We start from the raw sequence: 12,787 nt of genomic DNA on the forward strand, positions 1-12,787 counted from the left end.
TTGAAGGAGGCGACTGAGACATTCTAAACTACCTCCTCAACAATGCAGTGACGGGAATAAGAAAATAACAGAAAATCTTACTTATAAAGACAACTCTAAACCCGACCGATATTCAAATTTAGAATCTCCTGACTTTAAACCACTACACTAATCTGATGGAAAGCCGGATGGACAAGGATCATCAAAATAGAAGTAAAGATAATTGCAATACTACACATTTGCTAGAGACGTTCAACCACATATGGCGCGCCTTCTCTAGAACCTAGTTCATGCCTCTGACTTCCTGAATTTCTCTTCGACGAGTAATTAAGGCCGTGGACTAATTAGAGGAATCGCACAGTCGGCAACGCCAAGCCACTGAATAAAGTCAAAGGCGAGTCCGGCATATTTCAGAGCGGTATTATTCAAGAAAGACTCTAGTAACTTCACACACCCAAAATATTAAAATAAACACTGTTTACTTTTCGTTTTGTGTTTTCTTAAACTGAATTTCGCGAATTCCAATTCTTTGGGGATGGAACGTTTGTATTTTCCACAACCACTTGCATAGTTTATTCCTCATTCCACCCGAGGTATTTATTATAATAAAATAAAATAGCTTAAATACTTTAATTCTGAGGATAGACCTGGTTCTTTTTACTAACTTCTCCATATTAGTCCGTCGTTATAATAAATATTGGAACTATAAATGTTAAATTTAATTAAAATGGTAGACATGAGAATCTGTTTTTCTTTGACAACACTTAGCATGTGTATTTTTAAATATAAAAACTTGAATTGATTTAACCCCTAATTTTATTCACATATTTTTTAGGTTTTAAATGAAATATTTGCTAACTCAGTGTGCATTTAACGTCTGATTGGGAAATTAGATTTATGTATGTTACAGTAACTTTAAACGAACAATAAATTAACAATGCTAATATAGTATGCTAAATATCAATAAAAGATATTTTAAAACCATTAAGTGTGAGTGAGTAGCTTTGCAGCAACCAATTTAATGTCATAAACTGAATTGAAAAGCTTCTCTAATTTCGTCTACAATCTCTTCAGGTTTTAAATACATTCATTATCCACCAGATAATTCCGTTTATTTTCAATTCAGTAACTCCAATTCGGGCACCATCCTCCTCGTGTTTAATCTGAAATCCCTCAGCGTCAGGTGTTGGAATTGGACCAGTTCGTAGCTGATGAGACGGAAAGATTTTTTCGTAAACACATTATTAAATTTTCGAGTAGGTCATTTTTTCCACTATTTCCGCAGAGGTTCTAACAGCAAGATGGACTGCCTCGTCCGCTATGTGTCTCCCGAGGTCCATACGTAATGTAAATACGGAGTCGCGCTGTCAAAGCGACATTACAGTAATATTTATATCGCTGGATACTCCCTTGTTCGCCGTCAGTCGACAGCTTCTGGATCACGCCCAACGAAACATGGCTGCCACACACAAAATTTAATTTATATTCTTTATGTCTAAAAGCGGGTTTACGTTAAATCATTTCGCGTTCGATTTTTACCTGGAAGACGATTCAATAAATGTAAACTGCTAATTACTCGAATTTTGAAAGAATTTAGTCTGAACTAATAAATGTTTTGATCATTCCAGTAACTAGCCAGGATGTTCGATAGTAGTTGGCATGAATTGGCCGAGTAAAACAAAATGTCGAGGTTTTCAGAAGCGAATAACGTTAAAGTTTGTCGAATTATATCGTGCTTATAGGATACTTTTGTTACAATTAAGCTTCCTTTATGTCGCCAGCTTCAACTACGCTAAACGTAATAATTCAGCTTATATCTTAATTGCATCATGCTTGTGTTCCTCAATATAATAATTTTATTTTCCGTCCTTACACAAGCTTATAGATTGTTAAAATTACATAAAATTATAACATTTCAACATTTTTGATATTGTTACATTTTAAAATGTAACAATATCAAAAATGTTGAAATGTTATAATTTTATGTAATTTTAACAATCTATAAGCTTGTGTAAGGACGGAAAATAAAATTATTATATAGTAATAATTCACTTGCAACTAAAACACCTTCTTGCATAAACTGTTTCATTTCTTACATTGAACACTTTGATGACTGCTACATTCGATCTAATGCCATCTATACCGAGTTCGATCAAGTATTTACCTCCAGGAAATGTGAACACTTGATACTTGGAAACAAAGGAACATTTTAAAAATTTCTTCGTAAATTACTGCTTTTATCTGTAGTTCCGCATGTTTAATCTCTGAAGCTGTCAAAAGAATTTTAGTTAAATATAATATACGAAGTCACACCAAACGTAGGCAGTTGAATTTGGTTTATGTACGAAATGGCCCAATATATCGCATATTTTACAGAAAGCTTAATCGAAATTCATCTAGATTTATAGAAAACGGGTCATTGTGTTACTACATATTGTCTCAACACGGTACATTTTATCCATACGTGGCGTTACACCTAGTTGAACGTCATGTTAAAATGCAATAACAATAGCGACGACAACAAAGCCAGACTGTCCACGTTATTGACAACGGGATCAAACTCAAGAACACAAAATTACAAAAAATAATAAAAGCTACAGAGAGAATTTGATTTGTTTAACTCTGAACGTTTATCGACACCCACCTTTCTGCTTGTCCCAGACCTGATATCGACTTGCAGGTCGATAACTGGGTTTGAACCATCGAGTGACTAGCGCGTAAACCCGTACAATAATTTTCGCCAGATGAAATCCTCGTATTTCGGGAGTGGGGAAATTTATGTTTCTCTCCAACCTCCGCTGTGTGTACAGTTTTGTCGCAGCGTCGGAAAACCGATGGAACTGAATTATGAATCTGTTCACTTTCAAATACGTCTACGTCGCACAGCAAAGAAGCACCACAGCTGTAAGTGATGCTGACATCAGGAAGTTTTTAGAAGAGACGATAAAATTTACGGCTGATATATTTTATTGTTGTTGTAAATTGAAATGAATGAGGAAGGAATACGGATGAAAAGAGTTAAGGAATGAAGGAGATGAAAAAGCAACTCAGAGATGAGGGTAAGGGGGGGATAATTTCTGTTGAAGTTAAAATGCTTTTTACACTAGCTACAAGAGAAGTTTGGAAACTGCAGGCGATCATTTGGTGAACCACTACGCCTTTACGTTCAAGAAGTGGAGTAAATAATTGTGGTTGGTGCGATCACGTAATGCTAACATAGGCGTGGTCACTAAAATGCGGGCTTTAATTCATGTTTCTGAAAATCGTTAAGCGTTTCCTGCAACAGGCCAGAGCAAATCCAGGAGTCCGAATGTTCGAGCATACACAGTCCTCGAGAAAAATGAATACAATTGTTTAATATGTTAAAATTCTTTTTCCTGTGCCGAGGATTGAACCCGTGGTCCAGCCCGTAGCCAGATACTATATTGATTTAGCTACTCTGTCTCATCATGTCCCCGTGTATATACCAACATTTTTATGTCTCTCCATCCTATAACATGATGCAATTATGCACTTCGAGAAGTGTTAAAAATAAAATTGTTACTGCTAAATATCCGTTATATATATTAGTCCAACTAACTTATAATCTATAATTTAATTATTTAACCCATTTAAAGCTAAATACATCTCCACTTACAGTTTCAAAATTCGATAATTTAAACCCTAGACAACATACTTTTAAGTTTATATATGTTAATTACATTTAGGATGATTTTGTAGTCTGGTAGAACAACAACCCGGAAGACAAGCCATCTGCAGTGACGATGAATATTATACTTATGCACATTATATATAAATTAACTTATTATTATGTATAAATCAAGAAGGAAACAGCACAGTCAATCAGTCTAAAGTGAGCTACGTTCACGAATATTAATATTTTAAGGATTTAAGTGGTTTTAACACAAAGTTTTAAATTATTATGTAAAGCAATGTCTTGTTGAAACAAGTAGAAATAGACAAATTGATTATAATTGTCAGAATCTAAATGTATATACTGACATAGTTAACGATTGTTAACAAAAGTAGTTGGACACTCAAGCATATGTCGTACTATATACCTACACCGAATAATAGGTCTTCAGGTCTACATTAACTGTACAGAATAAGTGTACACACGATATCTGTCTGTAAGCAATAATAAAACATACATTATCTGAAAGGATTTCTATAAAATTCAGTACGTGTTTAGACGTACTAGTAACAATTAGATCCGTAGACTATTTTTACTGTAGAGTGCGAGACTCCTCCAACGCCAAACCTCGCGAAGGTCTATTTCTGCTTTAGTACTCCAGTAAGCGAAGCCACTGCGATGAAATGGCAGGCTACTTGTGCCTCAGAGGCGAGGCAGCGTGATTTAGGACGCGAGACCTGCTCTAATACAGAGTCATTTGCGCTTTATTGTTCAGCCCGGGGACCACACCCTGCTACGTCATGTCTGCACCGTCGGGCTCCGTTAATTTTTCCAGGAACACGTTTAAAATAACCTACTGGATACTTGCAGTACCGTCATTTTTTAAATCCAGAGCGCATCACTAATCGTGCTGGTTATGAATTTATGTTGCAGTGCAGAAATTATGTCTCTGATTCCCTACATGGGGACTCCCTACTAGCCTGGCCCTCTCCTTCTCATTCCCCGACTGTTTGGCCGTTTCCCTCTACGATGTTTCTGTATGTAAAAGCTATCTTTTTTTCTAAAGTCACTTCAGCCCTGAAAATGGAGGAAGTATGTTCCTCCGAAACGTAGTTTTCTGAACAACTGGGGTAATTTTGTCAGGCTTTTAAGATTATCATTGAATTTTGGGAAGTGTTGTAAAGCATCATATATCTAAAACATTACGTGAGTAAATTCATGAGTGGGCGAATTTATATTTTGTATATTACATGCAGACCCGAGTCGGAACTGTTTTTTGACATTTATTATAGAAAACACCAGGAACATTAACGGGAGGAGGAAACATGAACTTGGCGTTGAGACGGCCACTTGGTATACCAAGACGAAAATGGCAGATTACCCTTAAAGTGAAACTTACAGGTTGCTTGAAACGTTAACTTGTTGAGTATATATTGCACTGTCGGGTCTCGGTATTAGCCATATTCAACCTGTGTCACGTACCAAAGAATTTAGTTAATTAATTACACAGATAAAGATTTTAGTTTAGTAAACTTCATGTTATTTTACTGGAATGTATAGTTGTATGAGATAAGTCCTAAAGTGTGGTTTGTGGAAAGGACTGTGTTTTCAGGGGCAAATATAATACCACGATGACATGGGGTTAGTGCCGAGGAAATCCCGACTACAATACCAAAGTATTGATCTCACTCAGGCGAGGCCATTGTGTGTCCCTCTGCACGCTGTTCACGAGTCAAAGAAACCAAATATGTCTACCGAATAAACGGACTTCATTAACCCTCTATGTAGTCAGATGGGGTAACCACTAACTCCACAGAGAAAAGTCATTTAAAAGAAAACTATAACAACTCAGTCGTTAATTCTTCTGTCATAACATCCGAAATTACCTTACTAAGGTTCCTCGAGATCTTCCTCAGTTTATCCAGCCAAAAGCCGGAACATAAACTTAAAATAGGCCACGGCCTAATCTGTCCTAGACTCAATATGGAAATGCTTCAACCAGGAATGTAACCCCGAGCCACCCAGTCCGTCGTTTCATACGTAACTTTGTTATGGGGTCATGCAAGCCTTTGCGTATTCCCTTAAGGAACAGAAGTATACCAGAGGTGATGTTAGTATATTGATGAGATCGAAAGATTAATACAGGAGAAACTCAGATCTTCAACTGTCTGGGTGTGATCTGGGTTGTTCCTTTTTGAAGTCTGAAAAAGTTTATCGAAGTTTCAATGACGAACGCCCCGAGGATTGAGGCAGCAAGGATATAGTATTTTAAAGTGATGACCAATAGTTGAACTCCGTGTAACGTAGATAAAATAATTATGCATTATCCGTAGTGGCGAATGTTTGGGACTCGAGTTTTAAAACATTCAACCCTGAAACTCACGGTGAATAAAACTGGACGTAACTTAAAATGCGATCCGACGAAGGGGCGTGGCAGGTTTCAAATTAATGTAGGTGTGGTATAAACAAACTGGAGGGGAGATCCATTTACTCAAGGCAGAGAAGTGTTCTGCGTCATTGGCACTGACATTTATGAAGTCTGCTGGTTTCAATTTACAACGTTCGGCACGAGTCCCTGATCTTACGTATACTTCTAATTAGCTTTACCATTTTACATTCATTCTTTCATTTTAAACTATACTATCTCTTATCTTTGCTATCCCCCAATTTCATTATCTATTCCGCCTCATATTTCATTACTGATCTAATTATCTTTGGATGTATTTAAATATATAGCCCAACTTTCTGCAGTTTGTCATTATCCTTACTTGTAGCTATTTTTTTATTTCCAGTTTCAGGATCAGTACTTGTGAACCTTCTGTCCACAAGGTCCTTTCACCAACTTATTGCTTTCTCACACCTCAGTACGCGGCTCCAGCCTTCCTTACTACACACTACCCCCCCCCCCCACATTTCAATCTCCAAACGCCCATTTTCCACCATCTTATACCTCTTATCGTGCCCTGGGCACATTCTTCAGTTCAGTGATTTTTCATATTTCCATGTTCTGTTTACGAATATCCACGCACCTTTTCCTCATTTCTCTCTTTTATTATCATCATTTCTCCACGTATCCCCCATACTCAGCCTTAATAATTACTCCTTTGTTGTTCATAAAATTGTTCCCTTTTTTTAAAGCTTTGTCATTGCACTACATATATTATCCGATACTGCTCGTAACAAAAAAGTAAATTTCTTCCTTACTGATGTAACAATAAATTTAAGTCTTTTGTCAATTTTGTAACGCAGTAATACAGGAATATACATTTGGAAATGTATTCTAATTGTTTGTTGTCATGGATAGACAGAACTCAGTAGCAGAAAAGATTCTCTGCACTGAATCAAAATATAAATTGTACTTTTAGAATAAGTGCACATGTGTATTTCCTGTCTGAATATTGAGGCAGCATGTTCATCCGAAACTTCAATAAGCATATACTACACCATGTAAAATTATATAAATATCATACCAAGTACATAAATTGTTTTATACTGAATGGTGCATAATTTACTTACTTTTTGGAAGTGTTGTGTGAGGGACGGAGAGGGTACTCAGTAGCCTAAAAAACTGCATTTTCTTCGCGAACTCATACGACGCGTTTACCACGTGTCTTCTTCCGTTGTCTAGGAGCAACTAACTGGTAACAGGAGGATTGGTCCGTTCACTTTCAGTTTTTAATTTGACTTACTGAGACACGTGACCACTGACTGCGTCTAATGTCTTGTCATATATTCGTAAATCAAGGGAAATATTTAAAATGGGCATTTCTCAGTCAGATCGGCCAGTATCTTGATCACCCAATACAACTTTTCAAGTTGTTCATTTAAAAATCTGGTGGAAAATCCCCAAGGAAGTTGTGATCCAAATGTAGTTATTTGTTTAATTCATACATGCAAATTTCGTGTTGAATTTGAGTCTGATATGATTATGACAGTAAAAATATGTACTCTAAATATATTTATTTTGTACAGTCTATACACAAACGTTTGAAGTTTATTGGTGTTGTAAAAATTATATAATATTAAAACATTTTGTTGTGTAAAATATTATATTAGCGCTCTTAATCGTAAATACGATTTTACATTATATTTTTTAGCGCTTTTATTAAAACGACATGTTTCGACGGGTAATACCGTCGTCTTCAGGTTTTTATAAATTTAAAATATTTTAAAAACTATTAGATAAAAAAATATAATGTAAAATCGTATTTACGATTAAGAGCGCTAATATAATATTTTACACAACAAAATGTTTTAATATTATATAATTTTTACAACACCAATAAACTTCAAACGTTTGTGTATAGACTGTACAAAATAAATATATTTATCAAACACAAACATGACGCATATAAGATACAAATTATGTACTCTAAGTTGGAGTACACATAAATTCTAAACGGGTACCTCGTTTGGATTGACGTGCATTTTTTTGCAATTACAAACCATCACACTACTTTAAAGTCAGATACTATTTTACTTGTATTTCGTAAAATCTTCAGTCTGTCTACAAAAGTTTAAAATGAGAATTTTTGATATTCTTGCGATGTATAGTTTTTGTATTCTGCGTAAAATGTTACACTGCGAGAAGTTTTCTTATTTGATGTTGGGATCCCATGCGTGCTCAGCCTACGAATGTAGGAAAGGCCTGCAGATATGGAGGGTATCTGCAGTGTCCGACAGCCGACAAGGGGTGGTCTCCCAGAGTGTGCGTGGGCTAACAACTCCTTACCTTAAAAACCAGCGTGCTTAAAAATATTACATAAAGCTTCGAACCTGTGGCTGACTCCTGCGAACACGGCAATAAACTTTCGGGTTCCATATTTCAAAGGTGAAACACGAAAATTGCCAAAAGGCATGTGGATCGACATTATCTCCTTTGTATATACTTCGTGTGACTCGGATAAGTGTTGTAAAACATTAAGATTTAATATCTACAGAAATGTGTATGGAATGGTTGTAGTTCGTTTGCCATTTCTTTTAAATGTGAATGACCCCCTTTCAAGAATTGCTATAGACAGATAATTAGAGGCTTGACGCAGTTTGATTTATGGGTTAAAAGTAAGTAAGAAGAATTGGGGGAGCCTACAATATTATATAGCAGACAAAGTTCGTAATTAGTTTTAACAAACTTTAATTTTCTTACAAATATTTATGTTACTTTTCATATTTAAATGTTGCATAAAATTATACACAGCGATTAGTCCTTTAAGGATTTTCGGAATTACTGTGCCTGCGATGATACATGACGCGGGTGGAAATACGTCACCGCTTAAAATTTGCTATTCTTAAGTGAAGTAAGAAAGAGTGTAAGAAATTTTAGCATTCACTTTACCATCTTTCGACGATAAAATCTCGATTACGAGCGCTAATTTTGTTCAGTAAGACACATTCCAGTCATCAGACCGTCTCCATCACAGTTTGAAAATGTAATATTTCACCTGTAATGAACATTTTATGTCAATTAAAATCTATTTCAGATCGTAGCCTTTTCTCCGTTTCGTTCGTGCTCGTTAATTAACAGGCATTGCTCTAAAAATGTACTTCCTTTAGCACGGGTATTCATAAAATGAAATATCGACGTATCGGACCACCGCCGAAACTGCTTAATGGGGAGGGGCCCACCATCGCACGTGACACACTGTGTTATTGATTCTACAAAGGTTCTTGTTGGCCCCACTAGAGTGCTCGTCTGTGACAAGATTCCACATGTAGGAAACAGAAACACAGTGTTTGTTTGTATTTTTAACAACGCTATTTTAAATACAAAAGATTTTTCTAATTACACGTGAAGATAATCTTGAACGGTGGGCAAGGATATGAAAGGAGGGAGTAATGACCTGAAGCAGAGCACTGGCTAACGGTCTTTTATACAGATCGAGGAAAATCACGGAAACCGTCTAAAAAATTTTTTTTGTGGGGGGGGGGGGGCGAGTTCTCTGAGAAGGTTCCTTCTACCAAACTTTCCATTCAAGAAGAAAAACCTGTCAATAAATATTGGAAACAAAATGGGATATTCATTGCAAAATTCTCAGCCAGGATTCTCACGAAATTTGGTAATTCATGATGTACTGTGGCGTCCGGAACAGCTCCAAAACGGATATAAGATTTATATCGAATAAACCTGAATCCTGCTTTATAAGTACGAATGTAATAATGGTATGACGTTCACGTGAATGGACACACTCGGGGGCAGAGCCAGTGGCTTTCATATATAGACGTTCGCTTTCGAAGTGTCGCGTCTCAGGATTGCGAAGAACAGGGCCTCAAGACCAAGTTTTTCTTGTGACAGCCCCCAGTCTACAGCAAGTCAAATTTCCCGGCCCATACAAAAGTGTGGACATTTCTAGTGCCGAAAGAACTCGAATCTCATGTTCTTTAGTGTTCGTAACAGTACACCACAGGTCAAAATTATCTTTTTACGGATGAATTACCGGTATCACTGTCGATGCCCACTACGGTATAATTCGAGATTGTCAGGGAAATTAACAAAACGAAACTTGTATTAATGGTCATTTCGCGAAGCCAGTCGGCTTGTTCCTTCAGATGCCAACTGACGAATAAATGTCATTTTTTTCAGTCTTGCTACTGATCAAGCGTGCAATTAATTGGATATCTGCGGATCAAGGAGATAGACCATGGGATGCTTGATTACGAAATCACCCCCGTTCCCCTATCCGCTAATGTTGAAAGGAGCGTCAGAAATGCCAACACAGGATAGCCAACACACTATAACTAAAATAACATTAGTGTATAGTTGTTTCCAAAAGTATGTCAACAATACGTTTTATTAAATAGCGAACTTTTAAAAATAATCATAATGTCACAGATATATGCAATGTTGAAATATCAATCGGAAGCAGTTTTTAAGTACCCTTATGTTTTACGAGAAAAAAAAATTGTTCCAAAACGTTTACCTGTAACAGAAGAATATTTTATGTGTAAAATATTGGTTAGGACATAAAACTTCATTACTTGGGGAACTACGTCAAACTTATCATATAACAACATTTTTGAGCACACTCTACTAGAATATTTAATCTTCAATTTACAATAGCTGTAATGAATTTGCGGGGAATAAAAAAATTATAACTCCTTGAACATTGTACTCATATTTGTAGCAGGTTTCTTACAACCACGTATTAGATTTCGTCAACATTTAAACCCACTTTTGAAATGTATTTTTGAGTCTTCTCGTAGTTTTTTTCTCACTATAGCTTATCAAACCCTTACGATTCCCATACAAATTATTAACAATGAAGTATGTATAAGTGAAACTGGAAAAAAAAGTCACCAGTTTCCAAGCTATTAAGAAACAGCTTTATTATTTTGGCACCAACAGAAATATCGAATATCAAGTTTTCACGTGTAACAGGAATCGTAAGTGATTTCTGGGTGTTATCCCCACTAACTAAAATAAAAAATATTCTTATAATAGCACTTAGAATCCACGATAAATATATAGTTCGCTTATATATCATATATTCATATATTACCGTCCGTTTTAACATTATTTACTGTTAAGAAACAAATCACTTTAGTGTAAGAATGTCCCATTCGACAATACGTTATCATCAGGGGAGGTACTATTTCTATAAATACAAATGTTTTCTCTTTGACTTCATGGAAATATAATGAAACTTTCAAATGTTTATTTGTTCACTCGGGAAATTTTAAATCTTTTCATGAATAAATATACTGAGGTCGATATTGCCAACAGAAAAATTTTGGCACTGGTCCCACGGGTTGTGACCATGGTTTGGAAGACAGGGTAGAACACACCACTTTTATAGAAAAAATAGAGGGAGGAAACAATTGTCTTACACGACAGATTTTTAAAGTGGGAGTTGGGATGAGGTCAGTCTCATGACTGTAGGATGGGGGGGGGGGGGTGGCTTCTAATTCTAGAACTAATAGGTACAAATACACAGCACAAGACACCTTATGTAATGCAAAACTAAGCTATGTGAATTACGAAAATTCAACTCAACTGTCGTCAAGTACAATAATTCAGAGTTCAGTGCTGCTTCAAATTTCAGCAACAATTTGTAAGCTAATATACAGACAATAAAAACCATCTTCTGGTCTGTACGTAAGAAACACGCATATGTAGAATGAATTTGGGTAACCTGATTTAGAATATATCACTTGTGTGAAGAAATATTAATTGAGTTGATTTTCATTAATTCTCTGGAATGATACGCAAGGAGCAGCCCATATTATCATGCAAATAGGTCGTGGGTTGCACCTCACGGTTTATCACTGTATACGTAGGCCAGGTAAGTAAGTAGGTACGTTCGTTGTGCAAGTTTCATCCACTACATCAGCTTTCTGTCAACGTTTCTTGAGATCGTTGTCACGTAATCTGCTTGGTGACATTTCAATTAACATATGGGAAGGGAATATCATTATCTCAAGTAATGGCGTGAAATAGATTAAAAAGAAGTACTTATAATTCACACTGAAAAGATAACTATGTTATAAATACCTAAAAACATTTAATAAATTTGCTTCAAAATTTCTTCACATCAAATAAAAAATTTGGTTAAGTCTTTGGAAGAAGCCAAATCTGCAAAATATATGAAGGCGTTTAACTCACGGGCTAAAACAAACCTTTCAAATTCTTTATAATGAGGCATGCAGTAATGACTGGTATCAATTCTGCGGGCATTTCATATTACGACCAAGTAACCTAGAATGAGTTTCTGCCTGCTAGTAATTTGATTTTCATTGCAACATTTACAAAGGGTTTAGACTTTAGACTATTGTACACTGAGAAATGTCCCATCTTCAAGTTTGATCTAATGACTAGATTTCTAATACACTTTAACACGGACTTGGAGGACTAGAAGTTTTAATTTATACCAAGAGGAGATAGGCCCCTCTAAAATGCATCAAATATCCAGAAACAACTTAAAACGCTGGGAAAGGAAATTGTTCTCACGATCTGCGGAACACACAACCAGAACAAAGCGCTTCAATCTTTAAAACAGTGGAAAAAAAAAAAACCCTGTTCAAATTGTACATAAAACATGCATCAGAGTCGCGTAAATGGGACGCTTAATCACGAATCAAGTTTGTTTTACATACAACGCTAATTAGTTTCAAAGAAACATTAAACCCAGTCAGCAGTTCAGTGTTGGCGTTGAAGCAAACACCTTCAATTACAACTAC

The 12,787-nt window shown here is 36.0% G+C and overlaps 1 protein-coding gene and 1 long non-coding RNA gene across 5 annotated transcripts in view; one reads left to right on the top strand and one right to left on the bottom strand.

Moving 5' to 3' along the window:
* LOC110830537 (methionine synthase reductase) overlaps positions 1–7,268 on the bottom strand; it is a 30,529-nt gene extending 23,261 nt beyond the window's left edge. Inside the window, exon 1 of one of the 3 annotated variants that reach the window (XM_022065583.2) lies at positions 7,130–7,268. In XM_022065583.2, coding sequence (XP_021921275.1) covers positions 7,130–7,187 — 58 coding nt within the window. In that variant the 5' untranslated portion in view covers positions 7,188–7,268. The remainder of the gene's footprint in view (positions 1–7,129) is intronic. The other 2 variants (XM_022065587.2, XM_022065588.2) reach the window with 2 other exon arrangements.
* LOC110830539 (uncharacterized) overlaps positions 1–12,787 on the top strand; it is a 41,622-nt gene that overhangs the window by 10,303 nt on the left and 18,532 nt on the right. The window lies entirely within an intron of this gene.

The sequence above is a fragment of the Zootermopsis nevadensis genome, unplaced genomic scaffold (assembly GCF_977971745.1).
Source record: "Zootermopsis nevadensis isolate Lab colony 2312 unplaced genomic scaffold, Znev_1.0 Znev_ptg000001l, whole genome shotgun sequence".
Lineage (NCBI taxonomy): Eukaryota > Metazoa > Arthropoda > Insecta > Blattodea > Termopsidae > Zootermopsis > Zootermopsis nevadensis.